The sequence below is a fragment of the Pelodiscus sinensis genome, chromosome 3 (genome assembly GCF_052426305.1).
Source record: "Pelodiscus sinensis isolate ZL-2025 chromosome 3, ASM5242630v1, whole genome shotgun sequence".
In the NCBI taxonomy this organism is placed as follows: domain Eukaryota; kingdom Metazoa; phylum Chordata; order Testudines; family Trionychidae; genus Pelodiscus; species Pelodiscus sinensis.
Window position 1 is genome coordinate 110549452 of NC_143054.1, and position 24752 is coordinate 110574203.

At 41.9% G+C, this 24752-nt stretch overlaps 1 protein-coding gene across 12 annotated transcripts in view; it reads right to left on the reverse strand.

Annotated features, from left to right (window-relative positions):
* SYNE1 (spectrin repeat containing nuclear envelope protein 1) overlaps nt 1-24752 on the reverse strand; it is a 479589-nt gene that overhangs the window by 160409 nt on the left and 294428 nt on the right. For 11 of the 12 annotated variants that reach the window (XM_075924462.2, XM_075924463.2, XM_075924461.2 and 8 more), the window contains 8 exons: nt 21569-21724; nt 21217-21369; nt 15145-15327; nt 13356-13493; nt 11429-11614; nt 9805-9927; nt 3679-3861; nt 393-536 (listed from right to left, as the gene is read on the reverse strand). In XM_075924462.2, the coding sequence (XP_075780577.2) occupies nt 393-536; nt 3679-3861; nt 9805-9927; nt 11429-11614; nt 13356-13493; nt 15145-15327; nt 21217-21369; nt 21569-21724 (1266 nt within the window). Of the gene's footprint in view, nt 1-392; nt 537-3674; nt 3862-9804; nt 9928-11428; nt 11615-13355; nt 13494-15144; nt 15328-21216; nt 21370-21568; nt 21725-24752 lie in introns of all 12 variants that reach the window. The other variant, XM_075924455.2, reaches the window with a different exon arrangement.

Consider the following 24752-nt stretch of genomic DNA (forward strand, 5'->3'; position numbering starts at 1 on the left):
AGTTATCTTCCTGTTCATATTCAGCATGGTGTAACCATACGATGCAAAGAGTTCCCAATAAAATATTCTGAAGCGCCACTTAGAATGATTGCATTATGGGCTCTGTGTCTTTCAGCATTTGGTAGCTCCTTGGTGATTTAATAGATTACTATGCTTTCTCAAGCATAAAGAAAAAAATACTATGCTTTCTACATGCTAAAGAAAAAAAATACTTGGAACTGTGGTATTAACAGGAATTTGCTATGTGTATGTGAAGTATAAATCCTTCTGCTAAGCTATTCTTTCTGAACCTCTAAAAACTGCTCTGTGACTTAAAGAGAACTTAAGTTGACCAAGAGATCTCTCCAACTAATTAACTCAGAGCCTGGACAGTTGAATCTCTGCTGCATTACCTCATGGCGTGAAATCTGGGCCTGCAGCTCCTGGATGTTAGCGGTTGCAACAGGTTTGTCTTGGATCTCACGGTGGGCACCCTCTATCATTTGGTGTAAATGCTTCATCTCTTGTTCATATTGTTCATACTGTACCAGTGCTTCCTAGAGAGAGAAGATACAGTAGATGTAAAAAATAAAAATAGAATACTATTCATTCAGTTACACTATCCTCTCCCTAAGCACATATAAAATTGCTAAAAAAGCCAGCTATACAAAAAAACCCAAGACATAAACGGAAAACAGAACACATAACTGACTAGAATAAAGTCTTCTGCTTACTCACCTCAAACATGGTTATACTCAGAAATGTGATTGGAAAGCTCCACATTACTTTTTTTTTTAGAAAACACTTTGATATTAAATTGTCTTATTTTAAAATGTATGCACAAAGGTAAATGAGACTCAGAAGAGGGCCATGAGCAAAAAAAGGTTGAGAAACACTGACTAATGCATGGCATTCCAAAGCATGAAGATCTTGGGATTCCAAAGTCAGTGTGTTTGGGACCTGAAGAAAAACTTGCTTCCTTCCCATCTGCATTAGACTTTAGCAGATAGGTTTGCTCATAATATATACAGTTATCTTTTATCTTGTATTATATGTATTGTAGTTGAAGATAGTACTGCAAAGCATCGGCTATTTGATTTTGGCTACAAAGTAAATATATAATACTGCTTACATAGGGAGTCAACATGCCAATTGAGAATGGGCCACTTAATCACATGTTATAAATGTCTTAACTTAACAGAAGAGTTGATAGTCCAGGGGTTAAATTAGAATGGCTGGCTTTATTTCCAGGTCTGTCACTATCTTGCTACATGAATTGGAGTGTTACTTTACCTCTCTGTGTCCCAGTACAACCATCAATAATATGGCTTTGATGCTATTTATCTAATAGTGAGAATTAAATGTTTGTAATGCCTACAAAACCCTTTGGCACCATATATAATGGTGTTTATTATGGCTATTGCAACCTTATGTCAGCTACATTTATAATGAAAGCTAATTTAATTTGAAAACATAAACTTCACTCAGTAAGACTTACTGAAGAACCACATCTATATACAATTTTACAAAATATAACATAGAACTCACTACATAATAAGTATTTTTAGTGAGATATATTTCTGTAGACAGAAGAATTAGTAGATATTTTTCCTGGAGAGTAATTAATATGGAGGGTTACTGAATAATATAGTTGCAATGTTAACATGTAAATAACCACAGAGAACTCAGAACTGGAAAGAAATTAGAATTCACCTTGCCTATCTGTTTTCTAATGATTAATTAGTCTGAACAGTATATTCAATTGCTTTTTTCAGCCTGTTTTAAAATTATTCAAAATATGCCATCTTCCACCTTTGTGTTAGCATGCAAAAACAACTGGCTGAGACTTTCAAAGCTGACTAGTGGATTTAGCCACATGACACATTAATTTAACTGGAAAGGTTGTGAATAAATCCCCTAGTGGGCTTTTGAAAAAATCTCAGGCTCATAAACCACAATGCCAAAGTGTAATGATGGGATAAGGTCAGCACTAGCAGCAGCTGATGTAAAGCAGGAGAGTTCTCACTGGCAGGATAGTTCATTGGGGAACATTCTGAGTTACAGGGAAGCAAATACTTTAATAGTCATTAGCAAATAATTTAATAGCTGAGCTATTAAGGTAGGTTTTGAACTGGCACTGTCCCAAAACAAGTAAAATATAATGTTCAAGAAGACTTTTTAAAAGCCAAATGTCCACCCCTGCGGGGCTCAAGACTTGCCACTGGCTGCCTCTCCAGCCACACCCACCTACAATGCAGTGTTGTCCCTGTCTACCGTCACAATTTTATCACAAATCTTGTGGTATTGGCTGTTTTTTCTTAAAGCCAACTCCTGGAGCGAAGAAATGATATGAGAATTAAGGATGTTAAGAAGAGGGTAATTAGCTAATCATGTATTCGATACAAATTGTATTGACGACACGATTAGTCATTAAGAGAAGGTGATCCGTCATGGTTCATGCTGATTCCAGAAGCTACCCCTGCTGTGGCTCTGCCGTTTAAATGTAGTAGGAGCCGGGCTCACAGGCAGGGGGTAACTCGTGGAGCCGTTGAAAACCAGCATTGAACAGTCAGACCAGTTCTGGGACTACTGCAGCTCTGCATTTGAAATGTAGTAAGAGTTGTCTGACTCTTACTACATTTAAAATACACAGTTGCTGGAGCAGGGGTAGCTCCCAGAGCCTCCCCGTCCCTCCTCCCACAGATGGTGCTGGGGGGGATCCAGCTTTTAAACCGGCTCCTCCCAGCACTGGCTTCTGCTCCCCCCCCCCCCAACTTGCTGTCTTTGATACAAAGGCAGCAAGGGGGGGAGGGAAGCAAGTAGTTGTGTAGTCACTTGACTAGTTGCTTATATCTCTAATGAGAATCTCAGATTTCTTTTTCATTAAAGAAGTTTCTTGCTTATGGCAAAAAGCTCAGAAACATGATCCGAGGGCACATTAAAAGCTCTGAAACCAGGAAACAATAAAAGATCCCCGTGTAAATAATTTAGAGAAAAACAAACTCATGATTTTCATGATAATCTCATGATGTTTTAGGGTACTGCCTCATGATATTTGAATTCTTAAGTTTGGAAAAAGTGCATGGCCCCAACAAAGTATCAGCAACTGCTACAGGTCACCTCAGGTTCTTATTCACCATACAATAAAGAAAATATTAATTACATCTTTTGTCAACCATCCAACAAAGAAACCATTCATTACATCTGAAATGAAAAATGTGTTTTTCAGTCAAAATAGATAGGTTAGACAGCCAGAATATGCAAAAAGATGAACAGATAACCAACAGGATGAACAGGAGCATACAATTGAGATTTTTGTAAATGAAAACAATAGGTTATGCAATAATACTCACAAGAATGTGGAAAGGAAAGGAAAGGTGAGCAATATTATAACAACGATTAGAGGGTAAAATGATAATTGGGTATTAAAGTTTTATTTCATTTCTTTGGGAATTAATGCAGACTGAGAAAATTATCTAATAATCTGTTTAAATTCCAATACAAACGGAGTTCAAAATCATTACAATGTAAGTGGTAGGTATATTACAGTTCTAGGCAAACATTGGGTTAGGTTAAGGTTAAAAGAGATGCAAGTCTTACTCTGTGCCAGTATAAATCTTTCTACTGGTATCACAATCTCTACTCCCCCCCCCCCCCCACTCCCCACACACCCTCATTTAGAGCATGGTTTGCACTTGCCTGCATTATATTGCACTGCTGGATAGCCATGTGCTGCAGGAGGCTAGCTTCCTCCTGGAGTCTGAGAGCAGTGTGACATATCTGCAGGCTGGTGACCACCTCTTCAGGCATCCTTAAGGCACTCTGGCAGACCTGAACAGCATGGACCTTTGGCTTCAGTGACTCCATTTCAGACAGAAGATGCTAGAAATAAAATTGGGCCATAGTAAATCATTTCCCCATGAATTCCAAAGAAAATTCACACAGCCAGTAACAGCAAAATAAAAGATGAATTAGGTTACCCATAGTTAAATGAAGCATAACCAGGGCACTCTCAGAGTGGAGTTGCTTGTTGATTTTGTGATAAATATTATTTTATATTCTTAATTAAACAAAGTGCATGTCAGCTATCAAATAGGGACAACAATGATTCATTAAATCATTTAATGAGCCCTTTTGAAACAAAACAATGTTTATGTGTCTATGTCTAGTCTGAAAGGAATTCTTTAAACTATTCTAGAATATACATACAAATATGCTTAAAAACCAAGTGTAATTTCAGAACAAGTAGTATTTGTTTAATCTTGTTTATATGTACATTTTAAAAGTAAAACTAAATTGGAAGCCTTGCTGAGATATAGCTGCATATTTTCATATAGGGCATGTAAAATTAATTATTTGTGCTCATAATCCTCCTTTGAAAATTTAGACCATGGCTAAAAAGGATGTTTAAAATTAAATAAGCAACAAAATGGAACAAAATGCAGCTACATAAAGATACTTCTCCTTGAATAAGCACCATCTGCTCTCTTTTGTTTATCTGAGCTCTCCAAGCATCTATTCTTCCCATAATGCATGTGCCTAGCTTCCATTCATATGCATGAGAACTGTGTAGGCACAATTACAAGCAGTCAGATTAGGACTACATTATTTTTATTGGCATTGAGTTTTCTGAATTCTCAATAAAAAATGAAGACAACATGATGCATATTCACACACAGAGTCTGCATTTGTATATTGAATAGGCTGACTCCTCAGTACCAAAAATTTGACAGTATGATGTGCAGACACTTATCCCTTTTGCCCCCTCTATTGTGTCCTCGGGGCTATGGCAATGGTGTTGTGGTGAGGGGCAAAGGAAAGACCCTGAGTTCTGGGGCACCTAATGTGCTGTGGGTTATCTTGCCTTTTATGAAGAAGGTTGGATGATCAAAGAATCATGGTGTATACCTATCTATTCCCCAGACATCTATGCTCCAAAACTATACCTGATAGGCATCATACCAACCATAAAGGAGAGCTTTAATTTTGGAGCTGACATTTAAGACATTCTCTGGGCTACACACCAAGACAGTCTACCTCAAAGAACTTATCCCTTCTACTTCTGGGGCATGGGCTGAGTTAGGTGACAACATAGCCACTCTGCAGCTGTTTGTAAGCTGTGGAGGGTTTCCCCTTGCACAGCTCTACTGGCAGGGGCAGAACTTGACCTGGGAAGAATAATTTGGTAGCTGCTTCATAGTTATTTTGTCTTCAGGTGAGTGATGGGATGGTTCACAATTCACTGTGGTGTGCAGAGAATTGCTTGTGAGACCCTTATTAACAGGAGTAATGCTTTTAAATCCATATGCAAAGCTTCAAACATTCACTCTTTTCTGAATTTGTAGATTTTAATCTTTTCCAAGAGCACCCACAAAACATCGTTCTATTAGTAGTTTAACCAGAGAGAACTGGCTGATGTTAGGCTAGCGCTCACAGAATGAGGGCAATCAATAATGTAGCTCTGAATTATTCTGGAGTAGAAAATTGTAATCAAGTACTCTCAGACATTGTTTTGATTAAGTGGATCACTGAGACCAAGAACAAAAAGTAACCACAAGTGAATCTCTAGAATAGGGGAACTGCAATAGAAAAAGCTGCTGAATGATCCAAAATCATCCAAAGCACAGGGCTTGGTGGTGATTGGGGACTTCAATTATCCAAACATATGTTGGGGAAGTAACAAAGCAGGGCAAAGATTATCGAGCAAGTTTTTCGAATGTATTGGAAATAATATTTTATTTCAGAAAGCAGAGAATGTTGTAAGGAAGAGGATCTTTAGATTTGATTGTAACTCTGATCAACAGCTGTTTCAAAAGTGAAAGTGCGCGCTGGGATGCGTTAGTTTGAACCAAATCTCTTGGTTTGAACTAACGTCACTCCTCAAAAAATGACAAGTCCCGGCACGCACTTTCACTTTGGAAACAGCTGTTGATAGGAATAACGTGCCAGCGAGATCATGCTAACGAAGTGCGGGATAGTTAAATCCCCGCTTCATTGACTATTTCGAATGCCTACATTTGCACCCCTAGTTCGAACTAGGGTGCAAGTGTAGACATACACTAAGGTGCCACAGGATTACTCTTTGTTTTTAAAGTTACAGACTAACACAGCTACCTCTCTGAGGGTATGTCTACACTACCCTGCTAGTTCGAACTAGCGGGGGCAATGTAGTCATCCGCAGTTGCAAATGAAGCCCGGGATTTGAATTTCCCGGGTTTCATTTGCAACTGCGGATGACTACATTACCCCTGCTAGTTCGAACTAGCGGGGTAGTGTAGACATACCCTGAGACTTCTAAACATGAAATAAGAATTCTACAAAAAGTGGAAACGAGGTCAAATTACAGTAGATGAATATAAACAAATAACACAAGTATGTAGGGGCAAAATTAGAAAGGCCAAGACACAAAATGAGCTCAATCTAGCAAGAGACATAAAAGGTAACAAGAAAATTTTTTACAAATACATTAGAAGCAAGAAGACGACCAAGGACAGAATAGGCCCATTACTCAATGAAGAGAAAGAAACAATACAAGATAATGTAGAAATGGCAGAGGTGCTTAATGACTTCTTTGTTTCACTGTTCACCACAAAGGCTGGTGGTGATTGGACACCTAACATATTGAATGCCAATGAAAATGGAGTAGGATAAGAAGCTAAAATAGGGAAAAGACAAATTAAAAATTGATTACATGAGTTACATGTCTTCAAGTCACCAGGGCCTGATGAAATGCGTCCTAGAATACTGACTACTGAAGGAACTGACTGAGGAGATATCTGAGCCATTTGCTATTATCATGAAAGTGGAGAGAGATTCCAGAAGACTGAAAAAGGCAAATATAGTGCCCATCTATAAAAAGTGAAATAAGGGTAACTCATGGAATTAAAGACTATTTGGCTTAACTTTTGAGCCAGGGAAGATAATGGAGTAAAAATTAAATAATCATTTTGCAATCATCTGGAAAATGATAAGGTGATAAGTAACAGTCAGCACGAGTTTGTCAAGAACAAATCTTATCTAATAGCCTGATAGCTTTTACAGACAGAGTAACAAGCCTTGTGGAAAAGGGAAAATGATAAGTGTGGTATATCCAGACTTTAGTAAGGCTATTGATAGTCTTGCAAGACGTAATTAAAAAACTAAGGAACTACCACATAGATAGTGGGTACATAACAGAAGTGGTTCACAGTCATGCTGGAAGGACATAATGTGTGGGTTTCCACAGGGATAAGTTCTGAGACCAGTTCTGTTCAATATCTTCAATGATTTAGATCAGGGGTCTCCAAACTTTTCTGCCCGAGGGCCGCATTAACTATCAAACAGCAGTTTGGGGGCCGACTACACACTTGAGGTCCAAATAAAAAACAATCAAAAAATGGATGTTGTTTTTAATTATTTATTTAATATTATTTTATTCAGTTATTATTTAATAACACATTGATACACTACACATGAACACCTGTATTAGTGTGAATGGTGAAATTGTTTCCTGGATGCCAAAATAGCAGACATTTCTGGCTTTAGAAATCACTGTTTGAAATTGGGGGTGGTGCTTGTCCTAGTCCTGCAGGAGGGCTCCAGAACGGGGAAACTGCTGAGAACTCATTTCCACCTGCGCAATGTGATGACAATTGTAAGCAACATAATCCTGGCAATATGTTCAGCCTAAGACACTCACACTTGAAGAGATGTGATCGCTCTCCTATCATGCAGGGAATGAGGTGACAATTTGTAACATAGCCCCATGGAACAAGGGGCATGCATTTTAATGGGAAAAGCTGGTTTGAAAGCAGACACGTTATCACTTGGTAAAGGAAGTTGGAAAGCAGTGCCCAACGCTCCCACAGACTGATACCCGGCAGGGCGGTGCTGCTCTGGGTTGTGGATGAGAGAGACCAGACGTGGAAGGGAGAGGGATGTTTCTTCAGGGCGCACTGCAGGGACCAGGGCAGCGTGCTAGGCACGGCACAGCGTCACCCAGAGGCTGTGCCACAGCAACCAGACCGCCTCCTGCAATGGGCACCAGCTCCTCAGCCCCGCCCCCGGAGAAGTAGCCCCTCGCTCCTAGCCCCTGAGAAACCACCGTCGGGTTTCCTCCCCTCCGTCCAGCCTCCCGCGATCCTCTGCCGCCAGGTCTGATCGGAGCCCGCCTTCGAGACCCCCCTTTTTCGCCCGCCCGGCCAAGCGGCACGCGGAGCCGTCCCTGACCTGGGCTGCCTGCTGTCCCGTGCGCGCGCTGGGGCCTCGCGCAGCCGCCTGCGAATCCGTTTCTCCCGCTGACACCAATGCTCGGACTCAAGCGCCTCAGGGATAATCTCGCCGGCATGCGGAAGAAGGCGGGGCCAGACAAAAAGGTCTCCACGGGCCGGATGAGAGGGCCTCGCGGGCCGCATCCGGCCCGCGGGCCGTAGTTTGGAGACCCCTGATTTAGATAATGGCAGAGAGAGTGTGCTTATAAAATTTGTGGAATTTACCAAGTTGGGAGGGGTTGCAAGTGCTTTGTAAGATAGGATGAAAATTCAGAATTATCTGGACAAACTGTAGAAAGGGTCTCAGGTAAATACAATGAAATTCAATAAGGACAAATGTAATGTACCACACTTAGAAAGAAATAATCCATTACTTACACACAAAATGGGAAATGATTGCCTAGGAGGGAGTATTGCAGAAAGGGATCTAGGGGTCATAGTGGAAGACAAGCTAAATATGAGTCAACAGTGTAACACTGTTGGGAGAAAAAAAATATCACTCTGGGATGCTTTAGCAAGAGTGTTGTAAGGAAAACATAAGAAAATATTTTTCTGCTCTACTCCATACTGATTAGACCTCAACTAGAGTACTGTGTCCAGTTCTGAGAGCCACATTTCAGGAAAGATGTGGAAAAACTGGAAAATGTCCAGAAAAGGGCAACAAAATGATTACAGGTCTAGAAAATATGACCAAAGAGAGAAGACTGAAAGAACTGGAGTTGGAAAAGAAAAGACCGAGAGGAAACATGGTAACAGTTTTCAATTATCTGAAAGGTTGTTACAAGGAAGAGGGTGAAAATTTATTCTCCTTAGCCTCCGACAACAAGACAAGAAACAATGCGTTTAACTTGAAGCCAGGGAGGTTTAGGTTTGAGGTTAGGAAAATGCCCTGTCAAGGTAATTAAGCACTGGAATAAACTTCTTGTTTGTGTAATCTCCATCATTGGAGTTAAGAGCAGGTTAGACAAACATCTGTCAAGGATGGTTTAAGGTGCTTGGTCCTACCATGAATGCAGAGGACTGGACAAGACGACCTTTCAAGTTTTCTTCCTATTCTATTATTCTACGGAGGCATAGATGATTAATAGATAGAACCACAGACTGGTATTCAGGACCTGGATTCTACTCCTGATTTACTCTAGACTTTTGGGGGTGGGCAAACTAGTCCCTCCATTTCTCTGTGTCTGTTTTTTCCCGATCTAGAAAATGGAGATAACAATGCTGACTTTCTTCATAAAGCACTTAGAGATCTACTGATGGAATAGGCTATATCAATGTTTATTATATTATTTTTATTATTATTATTATTAGGTAGATTGTTACTTCAGGCACAGCCTTAAACTAGGTATGAATTCACAAGCCACATCAACTGAGGAATAGCCCCGTGAAGCATTTTACCTTTGAAACAACCTTCTAAGTAACATTTTTCTCCTGTTTTCTCCATGCCCATGGGTAATTTGAGGCTGTCTTCCAACACTTTACCTCATGGTAAGTAGTGCCTTATTCCATGGGCAGCCTGAGTGATTACAGCTGCTCATTTCTCTTCTATTTTATCTTTGTGGCTTAACCCTTTTACCTGTCTGTGAGAAAGCTGTTCTTTTAGACTCAAACGTCCAAGCTCTGGAGAGGTGAGAGTAGCTTGGGCTTGCTCCAAAGCAGCCTGTAGAGCTTTCACCTCCACTTCAAATTTCTTCATATCCTGCAAAAGTCAGGGACAAGCAAGCAAACAAGAAATGAAGGCCAAAGATGTGTCTGGTATTATAGTATCCACTATAATCCACACACAACACCAGGTTTTTTTCAATATAAACTACAAGTTACGGGGAGTATCAAGAAGTCTTTACTCTTATTACACCCTGAGCTAGATTGGAAAAGGAGGTCTCCAAGACACTGACATTGTCCCCGCAAATAATTTCAATCTGGACTTGTTTAAAATTATACCATTCACTTCTATTACTTTAAGTATTGAGATCAGTATCTGATTTGTTCCATGAACAATAAAATCAGCCTTGACTTTATGAGCATTTGTGGTTTAATATGTTTTGCACCTCAGATGTTATTTAAAAGTTTTTTTTATCACCTTACTGTGCTTAACTATTACAGAATATCTGCTACATTGCAATATATGACTGCTGAGCTCAGACCCACTGATGAGTGAAGGATCACTAGAAAAAGCCAGGGAATGTAGAGCTATCTGCCGTACCTTTAACTGAACTTACATAATTTTTCCATATTTATCAATTTGTATCTTTTTTGTACTAGCTGTCAACATCAGAAGAAACACTGTAATTATGATGGAAAACCTTCTCCAGTTCTAGAAAGCTACACTACTGTACAGCAGTTTCCTGTTTGATTCTTGGCTTAAAATAAATCTGAGAGAGCCACTTTCCATCTGTAAAAGAAATTGTTTGGGGTTTTTTATTCAAATGGGTGTAGTAAAAAATGCTTCTGCGCTTTTGCATGTGTCCTGCCCTAACTTTGCAAATCCCTCATACACGTGCAGTAGGTATGGTTAACACATGTAAATTCTGGTATGTACACACGTTAAGGAGTTTGCATATTGAAGCATGATACATGTGGAAGTGCACACTCTACTGAGTACACCCATTTGGAAATGCAAACCTTACTCTACATTTTTGTCACAATCCGACTCCCAGTTATATCAGCAGAATGACTCCCATAAACTTCAGTAGGAACTGGATGAAACCTTTAGAACAGGAGTCTCAAACTCTGGGCTCACAAGCCATCCCTGGCTGGATCAATTTTCAGTCTGCTGCTTTCCGCTTCCCCACTGCTCCTGTCACTGTTTTGTGCGTGTGTGTGTGTGTGTGTGTTGATGACCACTGCTGCTACCCCACACCAGCTCCCCCAGGTAATATTCGAAGCTGTATCCTTGGTAGATAGGGTGCCATGGGGGAGGAGAAGGTAGGGAAATGACAGGAAGAGGCAAGTTTTGGGGAATGGTAACCGACAGCCCTCCCCTCTCTTCCAGGCCAGAGTGTGCAATTGCTCCAGCTAGAGATAGCCCACAGGCCAGGAGTTTGAAGTTATTAGAAATGGCACAATATCGGTTCCATTTCTTTTTCTAGGACAAACACATTATAAACCACAGATGACCTGTTTTGCTGACACTCCTACAAACATAATGTTGTGACCTGCTATTCCAGCTGCCAGCCAGCGATGAAGGGCATTTCAACTACCTTGGCTGCATCCTGGAGATTTTGGAGCCGCAGTTTGATAATTTGCTGTAACTCTTCTGTCTGCCGCCCCAGTTCTGACACTTGCTGAGTCATTCCTTCAGTACAGTAAATGCTGGAAAGATATTCTATCTTCTCATTCATAGACTCAAGATCACCATGAATCTCTCCAGACTCCTCAAACATGGTCTGCATGGAAGAACCGCATCACCAGAGTTAAGCACCACATTTTAAGCACTGACTCAAGAAAACATCTAAGCATGTGTTCAACTTTAAACACGTGGCTGCCACTTCTGCTCCGTGTGAGCCTACTGACTCCCTCCTCCCACTTGCTCCTGATTATGCCCTCTCAGCTCTTGATGCCAAGACAATGGACTTCAAGAGATATAAAGGGAACAAAAAGACATTTTTCTTATCTATCTCTTATTAACATCTATGCTGAACAGGGCATTCTCAGCTTCTGCTCCCAGGCTAAAATTCTCTTCCTCGGGATATTCACATAGCACCAACGCTAGCGTTGTTTCGGCATCAGGCTAAAGCCACTCTTTTTATTCGTACTTTTATTAATGTTTGAATTTGTATGTGTGTGTTCCTCCTCTCTATGTGTTTTTACCTGGTTATGTCCCTCTGGGATCTCATATTTTAAATTTTTATATATATTTGTATTGTGTTTTTTTTTTTTTTTTTTTGTAAGCCGCCTTGAATATTTTAAATAGAAAGGCGGGATAAAAATATTTAAATAAAATAAATAAATAGATAAATTATAGACATAGGGCATAGCACTCTCTGGGTATGTCTACACTAGCCCCCTAGTTCGAACTAGGGAGGCTAATGTAGGCATTCAAAGTTGCAAATCAAGATTTAAATATCCTGCGCTTGATTTGCATCTTCCCGGCTGGTCGCCATTTTTTGAAATTTACAAGTCCGGACTAACTGCCCGTTTCTACATGCGGCAGGGACCCGGTAGTTCGAAATAAAGCCCTAGTTTGAACTACCTGTTATTCCTCCTGGAATGAGGTTTAACAGATAGTTTGAACTAGGACTTTATTTCGAACTACCAGGTCCTTACCGCTTGTAGACGTGGGCAGTTAGTCCGGACTTATAAATTTCAAAAAATGGCGACCGGCCGGGAAGATGCAAATCAAGCGAGGGATATTTAAATCCCGGGCTTGATTTGCAACTTCGAATGCCTACATTAGCCTCCCTAGTCAAACTGGGGGGCTAGTGTAGACATACCCTCTGAGCCTGTGAAAGTTGGATCCCCTAGTCTGGTGGGCTAGGTACACTGGTAACTTGATGTAATTAAGAAAAATGCTTAGGCAAACACTGTAACTTCCTAAAATTAAATTTTGGTTTTGTTTATAACCATACCTGTCACTTTTTTCTTGCTTAGTTATCATTTATATTTATCTTCTTTTTTAGTAAATTTAGTCTCAGTTTCTCTATAACCCATCTCAGTATTTTTATAACTGAATTAAAGTGTGAGTCTTCAGTTAAAGTAACTTGCTAGTGTGTGCTCTGTCTTTTTGGAAGCAGCAAACATGAATGTCCAGTGCAAGGAACTGGACATGGTAGAGAGCTGTTTGTGGCAGAACCTGGATTCACTGTATGTTATCAGAAAGGTAAAGTTTAGACTGGCAAAGTCTCAGAGGTTTGCTGGTAAAGCTGACAGACTGGTGTGGCCTGGGACTGACACATGCAGTCTGATATAGGAATGTAAATTGGTTAACCAGTTAAATTGATAGGCAGGTGGGAGGTGGGGTGCTCCAGCCCCTACTGGTTAACCAGTTAACCATTAACATCCCTTCTCTGATCTCTGACTTGTTGAAGCTGAGGGGTAACACAGTGGCTTACAGTTCTGGGTATCCTGAACAGAATGTTACAAATGGACACTAAACTGTCTCTTGAAATTTGTAGCTCGTGTACTCACCTGATATGCCATAAACTGGTCACGAAGCTGGGAGGCAGAATTCCATGTAATACTACCATGCACTAGGATCTTAGCTTTTTCTATCCATTTCAGTATAAACTCCAGCATCTCACTGTATTCTTCCAAGTGTGAAGCAGCCTGAAAATAAAAACAACCGTTTTTAAACCTTAAAATCAATTCTTCACAATAGGACTCTGAACATGTTTTAAAAAGTGGCAAAAGTAAATTAATTTACCTTTTTTTGGTCATGGAGGGTAATTTTAAACATGTTCAACAATTAATTATTTCTTATTGTTAATATTATTATTGAATTTAGCAAAAATATTTCACATTATGAAGATTAATTATACCTCTGAATGCAGGTGTAGCTATTTTGTGAATGTTCCTACTAAAAAACTATGACACATGAGGATGGGTAGATGTGGGTGGATGTGCATGTCTAAGATTGTCACACAAGAATATATTCTCCCTTCTTGTTCCGCTCAAGTCTCCCACTTACTTACTATCATTCTTATCTTTGTGCCTTATGTTAGGTTGCCCTTATGTGTCTCTTCCCACCTGCGATCCCACACATTCTGCCTCTCTATTTAAAACCTGCTTTCTCTAACTCACCTAGTAATGTTAATTTTCCAAAAGAAGAAAAGCAGTATGCTTATTTAAAAATACAAAGCCAAAAACTGTACTGATTTCTAATACACTGTCCTCTGGTTAGCAACTGCATTATACATCTGATGCGCTACTCAAGAGGAATAACTGCTGAAAATCAATGGATCTACATTATGAGAATGGAAACATACCCTGTCTATCTGAATTGTATTGTTTGTCTATACTAGTTAAATTGTAAGCTTCTTGGTGTGGGGAGTGAGTTTTCACCTGTGTTTTGTACTATGTTTAATTAAAATATATAACAAATAGCTCTTTCAGAAAGCACTTTTTGAAATTGAAAAATATTCTAACAGACATTTCTGACTTTGGGAAAAAAAACCTTACTTGCAGATGTAATGGAAAAGAATACCACTTCTAGTTCTGTAAAATCTTCTCAAAGCATTCTGAAAATGGGACTTGTGATATATCTAAATTATGTATAGCCACAAAAAGTCCCTTCCCTCACTCTTATCTCAGCTATTCTAAACACTAATATGCCAATATGGTATCTCAACCTGCTTTCTTAGGCTCTTTTTCTATGGCTCAATTGCTTGTACTGATCCGAATTTAGCAAAGCATGTGCACAGCTGGACTCTGAATACTCAAGGTAATAGGACAAATCATGTGTTTCAGTGCTTTGCTGAATAAGGACAGACTGCCTGGGACCATTTTTAAGAATGTTATTTTTAGACTTTTCTATAGTTGTATACCAGCTATGCTCTCTTCCCACATTGCAGGGCATTACAACTTCCCTCCAAATGAACATAAAGTAGGAACTACACCAGGAAGATTTAATTCTAGAGGAGGAGGTGTATACTGCACTGGGTGTGCTGCTGTTGGAAGGCAGCTTTAATATCTGTGTAGGTCTTCATAGGAACTTTGCTGACACTTTTTCTAGCAAAGGTGCTGAATCAGCATCTCTTCAAGTCAGAATTATTCTGCCCTCCTGAGTTGGCCATGATTCATACATGTAGACTTACTTCTGCCTAAGGCCCATCCACAAGGAGTGAATTTGGCCTTGAATATATACACATTACAAATAATTCCAAGAGACAATCATGTTTTTATGTAACTATACAAAAAAGTCAATCAGAATTCTTGGAAGCCTCTAAATGGAAACACATGAAATTATTTCATACCATACCTGGTTGAGTTTGGCTGCTCTGTATTCAGCCTGCCTAATTGTCTGTTGGTGTAGCCCAGTCAGTTTTCCTATCCTGTTAGCCAGCTGTTTAGCCAGTTGGTTGTTCTGCTCTGCAAAATCTTGTACAGATGCATCCAGTTCCACCAGTTTTATATTGCAGCTGTCCAATTCCTCACCTAGGATCTAGAATGGGGAGAGAGCATTTTATTTACACAATCAATGAGAAAGAAGGGAGTTGGTTTTTAACAGTCCTGATTGTGATTTTGATACACTTTCCAAAGTGTCCATTGCTTGTTCTATTTCTATTTTGTCAGCATGCCCATAATGTTTCTTAAAAAAAAAAAAAAAAAAAGGCTGTACAGTAGAATGTGTGAAAATCGCCTCAATATTGGTGTTGATGTTGTACAGGAACACTTTCTTCCCAGTGTTCCTGTACAAGATGGATAACATTTTCCTTCCTCCACCAGAAGACTGAGTCCTAAGTATCACATCAACCACTACTGACTGTGGTCCTGTTTAAAACTAAGTGGTCAAACTCACTGTTGTCATGATGAAGGTTGGGGTTGGTCTTATGAGGGTATGGATTGATCACTATTAAAGAAACCTTTGATGAATAATTCAGAATATGTCATTAAATATCAATATTTCCAGAGTGTTATGTTTTTTTTTATTATTAATAGTATCAGTCTGAGCTGTGCATTAGACAATTTGATCTTTTTACAGGATCTCTTAGGCAGAAATAAGCTTCACTTTACATAATGGTGTAGTATGGTAATAAACATGATATAGGAGATTGGGAGAGATCTACAACAACAGGAAAAGCCATGCATTATGCATGTCAACTTAAATAAGTGTCCATAACGCTGTCTACATACCAGACAGTAAGGTATTTTGCGCTGTGTGGTTGTATTTAAAATATATTGGAAATGTTTTATTGTTTTATGTATCCCTACACATTCAAAGACAGGTGTCCTTGTTATCTATGATTCTTCTTGTACAAAATTGGGGAGAAGAAATGTTACCTATTCCATTGAAAAAGTTATTTAAAAAGACCTAAAAGAGCTTTTCTTCACACAGCAACTTCTTGGAACCTTTCAAGGCTGCAAAAATATTACTGGTATCATGCTGGAAATAGATCATTTCTGGTGGCACAAAGTTCATGTAAAAAGTTGAAGGTGCCCTTCACAATTACTATTATTCAAATCACAAAAAAGACAAAATCTGGTCCAGGACTGAACATTGTCCATGCTGCTCCTCAAAGCAGTTTTATTGTGGAGGAAATTGTATTCTGGATTGTTCATCTATGATGCAGACAAATCCAAGAGGAAAGGAAACATTTCTCTGTCAAGTGATAATCTTTATTTTTAATAATATCTCTTTAAAGCTATTCAGATGTGCAGAATATCTTGCTAGAGGTGAATTAGAGTGCAAATCGGGTGGTAATGGATCCTGCTAAGTTAACTTCATTAAATGGCATCATAAAAGTGACATAGCTAATCAGCCTACTCATAGATATACATCTGCCTATTGACACTCACACACCATTGTACTGTAAATGCACATACTGCAGTATTGAAAGCTGAAGAATTTATATTCATTAAAATTCCAAGTGGAACAACTAGGAATAATTTGATATATTCAAAACTAATTTGTATTCCGTATATATTACAGACATTGTTTCATCATTAAAGTAAAACTAGCCCTGCTGTGAACAAAGCCAACCTTGTCTCACAATTAACAGATACATATAGTTGTGCAAATTTTACTGGACGTCCAATGATGCAAAAACTTTTCATCTAATGCTGAAAACACAGGAAAATGTATTGAATTGATTTTACTGGGACAATTTCAGTGGGATGTATTTCAGTTACTCTTTACAGAAGATAAATATATATGAGAGGCAAAATTTTAAAGTGCACGGGAGAGAGACGGAATTTTCCTATGTGTGCAGTACTTTTCTCACTTCAAGCTAGTGACCAAGTCCATCTAAACTTAGTGTAGTTTTTAAAAAATATGCAATATCCTGTGATAAACTTAACTGCAGCTCTTTAATATATATATGATCATTTGAGAGCATAATAATGTGTAATAGCCTCAGCATCCCAGCAAGAGCATCAAGGGCCAGGTTGTGCCACCCTCTCTCTGAGCAGCACACTGAGCACCATGGAACTACTCTCTGAGAAAGGTACTAATCAGCATGATCAAGGATTGGTCACGGCTGAAGCCTGAAGAAAGGGACAGTCTGGTTACGTCATGAAGCTCCAACTGGGAGTGACTGGGGTGATTTACATTTGGCCTGACAACTTTGCCTGCTTCCTGTCTTTCTTTACCCACTTCAGAATTCTTCCCATGGGAAGCATTTGGGGGCAGCCCTGTATGTGCACATGTGCAGAGTTTGTGGGAACCATCAGCCAGCATGGATAAAGGCTGCATAAGGCAAACTCACCATTCAGCTCTTTGGGTGTGTCTACACTACAAAGTTAATTCGAACTAACAGACGTTAATTCGAATTAACTTTCATAGGCACTACACAGGCAAACCGCTAGTTCGAACTTAATTCGAACTAGCGGAGCGCTTAATTCGAACTAGGTAAACCTCATACTACGAGGACTAACGCCTAGTTCGAATTAAGTAGTTCAAATTAAGGGCTGTGTAGCCACTTAATTTGAACTAGTGGGAGGCTAGCCCTCCCCAGCTTGCCCTGGTGGCCACTCTGGGCACCACCAGGGAAACCTGTCTGCCCCCTCCCGGCCCCGGAGCCCTTAAAGGGGCACGGGCTGGATACGGTGCCCGTGCCAGGTACAAGCCTGCCACCACCCAGCCAGCAGACCCTGCACCTGGCACGGCACGAGCCAGCCACCCGCTGCCATCCAGCCCTCTGCCTCTTCCCGGGACTAGGCTGCCAGCTCCCAGGAGCCTGCCGGGGGCCGCAAGAGGCGGGCGCCCACCTGGTCTAGTGCGGACATCGTGGACCTCATCCACAACCTCCGCACTAGGCACAGGAAAGTGGCCATCTAGGGCAGGATAGCTGCCAGGAGCAGATGTGCATGAAAATCAAGGTGGTCCAGTGAGACCCCCAACCCTGAGCCCTGAGCTTAGAACGGCCATACTGGGTCAGACCAAAGGTCCATCTAGCCCAGTAGCCTGTCTGCCGACAGCGGCCAACACCAGCTACCCCGGAGGGGATGGACCGAAGACAATGACCAAGCCATTTGTCTCGTGCCATCCATCTCCAGCCTTCCAAAACAGAGGCCAGGGACACCATTTCTATCCCCTGGCTAATAGCACTCCATGGACCCAGCCTCCATGAATTTATCTAACTTCTCTTTAAACTCTGTTCTAGTTCTAGCCTTCACAGCCTCCTGCAGCAAGGAGTTTCACAGGTTGATTATTTGCTTTGTGAAGAACAACTTTCTGTTATTAGTTTGAAGCCTGCTACCCATTCATTTCATTTGGTGTCTAGCCCTTCTATTATGGGAACAAATGAAGAACTTTTCTTTATGCACCCTCTCCACACCACTCGTGCTTTTATAGACCTCTATCATATGCCCCCTCAGTCTCCTCTTTTCTAAGCTGAAAAGTCCCAGTCTCTTTTGCCTCTCTTCATATGTGACCTGTTCCAAACCCCTGATCATTTTAGTTGCCCTCCCCTCTCCCACCCTCTCTCTTCCCCTCTCCCACCTTCTTTTCCAAGTCTCCCCGAGTTTTGTTCAATAAAGAGAGTTTCTGTTTTTGAACACACGTGTCCTTTATTTTGTACATCAGGAAGGGGGGCTAGGGAGGAGTAAGTGGAAGGAGGTGAGGCAGGAATGGGGTACGAACCCCCGATGGGGAGGACTGGGGTGGCTCTGCGGGCTCCTCGGGGTGGAAGCTCTCCTGCAGCCCCCCGATTGACCCCCTCCCAGATGGCAGCCTGTGGCAAGTGCAGCTGGGCTGATGGCCGAGTGCTGTGATGTGCCGAGTTTGGGCATTCAGGGCACTCTAAGCCAGGACTGCTTTTTTGTCCCTCATCGAGTTAGACAAGCGAGCGGGGAACCCCTGAGAACTGTCAGTCCGGGGAGGAGGTCGCGACCCTTTAAGCACAGCCATCGGCTAGCCTGAGACAGCAGCTCCATGCTCTAAGTCCTAATCTGATGCCCTGCCGGCACTGCTTCCGGCCATCCTTAACCTCGGTTCAGGGTCCACTCAATGTGGACATGCTAGTTCAAATTAGCAAAACGCTAATTCGAACTAGTTTTTAGGTCTAGATGCACTAGTTCCAATTAGCTTAGTTTGAATTAACTAATTCGAATTAAGTTAGTTCGAATTAGTGCTGTAGTGCAGACATAGAATCATAGAATAATAGGACTGGAAGGGACCTCAAAAGGTCATCGAGTCCAGCCCCCCGCCCTCAAGGCAGGACCAAGCTCCGTCTACACCATCCCTGACAGATATCTATCTAACCTGTTCTTAAATATCTCCAGAGAGGGAGATTCCGCCACCTCCCTTGGCAATTTATTCCAATATTTGACCACCCTGACAGTTAGGAATTTTTTCCTAATGTCCAATCTAAACCTCCCCTGCTGCACTTTAAGCCCATTACTCCTTGTCCTGTCCTTAGAAACCAAGAGGAACAAATTTTCTCCTTCCTCCTTGTGACACCCTTTTAGATATTTGAAAACTGCTATCATGTCCCCCCTTAATCTTCTTTTTTCCAAACTAAACAAGCCCAGTTCATGAAGCCTGGCTTCATAGGTCATGTTCTCTAAACCTTTAATCATTCTTGTCGCTCTTCTCTGTACCCTTTCCAATTTCTCCACATCTTTCTTGAAATGTGGCGCCCAGAACTGGACACAGTACTCCAGCTGAGGCCTAACTAGTGCAGAGTAGAGCGGCAGAATGACTTCACGAGTTTTGCTTACTACACACCTGTTGATACAACCTAGAATCATATTTGCTTTTTTTGCAACAGCATCACACTGTTGACTCATATTCAACTTGTGGTCCACTATGACCCCTAGATCCCTTTCCGCCATGCTCCTTCCTAGACAGTCGCTTCCCATCTTGTATGTATGGAACTGATTGTTCCTTCCTAAGTGGAGCACTTTGCATTTCTCTTTATTGAACCTCATCCTGTTTACCTCTGACCATTTCTCTAACTTGCTAAGGTCATTTTGAATTATGTCCCTATCCTCCAAAGAAGTTGCAACCCCACCCAGTTTGGTATCATCTGCAAACTTAATAAGCGTACTCTCTATCCCAATATCTACATCATTGATGAAGATATTGAACAGTACGGGTCCGAAAACAGACCCTTAAGGAACTCCACTTGTTATCCCTTTCCAGCAGGATTTAGAACCGTTAACAACAACTCTCTGACTACGCTTATCCAGCCAATTATGCACCTACCTTATCGTGGCCCTATCTAAGTTATATTTGCCTAGTTGATCAATAAGAATATCATGCGAGACCGTATCAAATGCCTTACTAAAGTCTAGGTATATGACATCCACCGCTTCTCCCTTATCCACAAGGCTCGTTATCCTATCAAAGAAAGCTATCAGATTAGTTTGGCATGACTTGTTCTTCACAAACCCATGCTGGCTATTCCCTATCACTTTATTACCTTCCAAGTGTTTGCATATGATTTCCTTAATTACTTGCTCCATTATCTTCCCTGGGACAGATGTTAAACTGACCGGTCTGTAGTTTCCTGGGTTGTTCTTATTCCCCTTTTTATAGATGGGCACAATATTTGCCCTTTTCCAGTCTTCTGGAATCTCCCCTGTCTGCCATGATTTTTCAAAGATCATAGCTAAAGGCTCAGATACCTCCTCTATCAGCTCCTTGAGTATCCTGGGATGCATTTCATCAGGACCTGGTGACTTGCTGACATCTAACTTTTCTAAGTGATTTTTAACTTGTTCTTTGTGTATCCTATCTTCTAAACTTACTCTCTCTCTGCTTGTATTCACTACGTTAGGCACACCTCCAGACTTCTCGGTGAAGACTGAAACATACCCTTTGGGAGCTGGAATATGCCCATTCAGAATATTTCATGGTATAAGAGGTTAAAGAGAGTGTTTTTCTTACCTTTTGGTCTATTTTAGCTTGTGCTATATTATTTGTCTTCTCCTTCAGCTTGGACAGAATTCCATTTAATTCCTTTGCTATCACCTGGATTTTCTGACCAAACTCTTGATTTAATGCTTTGCTCTGCTGAACTTCCTTCTCTTTGGCTTGAATCTACCAAAAACAGTAGCAGTAAGAAGCAAATCAACTAATCATACATATGTATTTCAGAGGAAGACATTACTGCAAAACGAGGGAGGAAAAACATACTTTAGCTAGAGAGTTTTAGTATGATCACGCTTGGAATATCACATTTTATTCAGTTACTGTCTTTTTGAAGAGTATCATCATTTATATAGTGCCAAGTTTTTACCTGATCATGTATAGTTACCAGGGCCAGTCCCACTTCTGCTAACTGAAGAGAGAGTTCAGAAGGTAAAATTGAATAAAGCCCCAGGTACTTATTCTGCTGCTGTTCAGCCATTTTCTCAACAGCCTGACGGTGAGTAGTTACTTCCCCAAGAAGAGCCTAGAGAACAGACAAAAGGTGTCATTCAAGAAAAATAGTAATTTTGAGAAAAAACAATGCTTATGACTTGAATTAGAATTAATTTGAAGGTGTCAAGAGTACATATATGAGAATGTTTATAACGAAGTCTAGAATCACATGAAAACCCAAAACTGAAAACTTGGCCCAGTTCCCCCTGAATGTTTGCAAAACTAAATCAAACAATTTAGAATTTTGCAGCAAAAAAAGACACACATTTTCTGTTTCATAATATAAAACCAGCACTTTATACTGACTTGATTTTGATATTTTTGACATTTGGGATTCATTCATATATAAAATATAAATCAATATGCAAGTAAACTGGTGTTGATATTATAATAAAGCTAAAGTGCTGGCTTTTAACCATTCAATCATTAGTGAGACAGGTACTTATCTTCAAAGGTAATTTCTGCCTTTATATTTCAGAAGTTCACTTTCTCTCTAACAAGTTTTGTATCCAAACAAAGAAAATACTTGTATGAACTCATCTATACTGAAACAGTTACATTTTGAGCATCTTCATTTTAAATGGCTTATTTTTTCCTCAAAAGAAAAAAATACCTTATAATATTCTGTCCATCCATATTTCTAGGATTTACCTTTTGAGAGTGGGGGTATCTGGGATGCCCAGAGAGGGGTAGCACCTCTGGTGTGGGGACTTGTTATGTCTCTTTGGGGGCAGTTCGTGCACCTTTGGTCCCCACCTGGCACTCAGCTCTCACCTGTGGCTTCAAGAAGCTGTAACATGCGCAGCGGCCACACCCTGATAAACCGCTTTGACAGGCGGGCTACTTGAGGGTAGCCGACAGGTCTGAGACCTTCAGTGAGATAGGGACTTGCCTACCCCAGCATGCGAAGTCAGCTCCGGCGGACTGTGTGGATGAGATCAACAGTGAGATCCAACGACCAGGAAGGTGGTTTTGCAATGCTCTGTAGAGAGCAAAGGACATGAGAAGGCACTGAAGACACCATGGCCATCAACTGCAGCCTAGGAAGTCTCCAGCCATGACGACTTTTCGTATCACTGGAATCAAGCTTCTTAGGCCAAGAGAGTAGAACTGCCCCTTTGCAACGGCTTTTCCACTTTAAACATTTTATCGCACAGGTTCTTTGCACATTCTCAGCTCTTTCAGTTTATAAAAAATTACTTCAAAGTCCTACGGCGATGGGGGAGAGAGATGAAGCAACAGGTGGAGGTGACTCCTGGGAGTAGTAGTCCCAAACCTGCACGTAGGCAGCCTCTGGACTTTGGTCGTCCGACTCTGATCCCGGGACAACAGAGGAGTTCGGCGACATCACAGGCGACCGAGCAGGCATTTTTAGGAGTAGCACTGCTCACCCTCAAATGAGGGAGGAGACTAGAAAAGGTGTCCCAAAAATTGCTTGTCCCAACCAAACTGGCCAGCATGCTGGCAGTTTTACCCTCACAGCAGTCGAAAAACACTGAAAAGAAAGATATTTGGAGCATGGAACATTCGCACCCTCTTGGACAGGGAGAATACTATGAGGCCTGAGAGAAGAACGGCCCTCATAACAAGAGAACTGGCATGCTATAACACTGACATATCCACCTTGAGCGAGACCAGACTTGCAGAGGAAGGATCCATCTGCGAATCAAAAGGAGGTTACACCTTTTTCTGGAAAGACAGGCCAGAAAATGCAGAGAGAATCCATGGAGTGGGACTTGCCATTAAGACATCACTTCTGCGCCAATTTCCTGACTTACCAACTTGCATCAGTGAGCGTCTGATCAAGTTCCGCTTCCTCCTCAACCCCTCTCATCACATCAAGTCATCAGCGCTTACACCCCCACTTTCACCAGCAGCGATGAAGCAAGAGAGAGTTTCTATGAGGACCTTGATCGTCTTGCGAAAGCAACTCCTAGAGACAAGCTTCTCCTGTTGGGTGACTTCAACGCCAGAGTTAGCAAGGACTATAGAAACTGGAAAGGGGTGCTGGGGCATTATGGCATTGGTAACATGAATGCAAATGGTCTCCTTTTGCTGAGCTTGTGTGCAGAAAATGACCTGACGATTACCAACCCTCTCTTGAGGCAAACCGATAAATACAAGGATGCACCGAGATCAAAACAGTGGCACCTGATTGACTATGTCAGGGGTGGCCAACCCGTGGCTCGCGGCTCCTGACAGAACCGGGACGGAACCCGGAACCGCTCAGGTCAGCCAGTCTCACGGCTGAGCTGCTGTGAGCCGCATGCATGCTCACGGCCTGCGCCATTCCACTCGTGGCCCCAAGCACACTATGTCATACCTTGCACATGCAGGCCGGGTTGCACACAGTATCCCAGCCTGCACGTGCTAGCAGCCTGCTTCTGAGTGCAGCCAGTGGCATCAGCTCCAGGGGCAGCAGTGCCGGGACCTGGGCATAAGGTTAGCGGGAGAGGGGAATTGGGTTGTGGGGGGGAGATGCCTGGCTCTGGAGAAGGGGAGAGGAGAGGAGGGGGATTGGGTGGGGGGTGGACACGGAGTCCTGGAGGCACGTGATGGTAGCGGCGGTGGCAGCACGGATCTGGCTCCAGGACCCGAGCATATGGTTGGGGGGGGGAGGGTGCGCATAGCATTTCAGCTGCTTAGAGCACGCATGTCACCTGGAGGGAGACGCACCTCTGTAGTGGCAGCTCCAGGACCCAAGAATTAGGTTAGAGCGGGGCAGGGGCAGGGGCAGGGGCAGGGGCAGGGGCAGGGGTTGACTGGCTCTAGTCTGGGGGAAAGGGAGGGGAAGGGGATTCGGTTGGGGGGGATGCACATGGCGTCCCAGGCAGCACGTCTCAAGGCCAGCCTCTCAGCGCACATGCCCCAGGGCCTGGTGAGAGGCACATGGCTGTAGCGGCGGCTCCGCAACCCGAGAATTAGGTTGGGGAGGGGGATTAGGTTGGGGGGGTGTCTGGGTCTGGGGATTGGGTTGGGGGGGAGGTGTTCCTGGCTCTGGGGAAGGGGAAGGGGAGGGAGATTGGGTTGGGGGTGTGTGCCTGGCTCTGGGGAAGGGA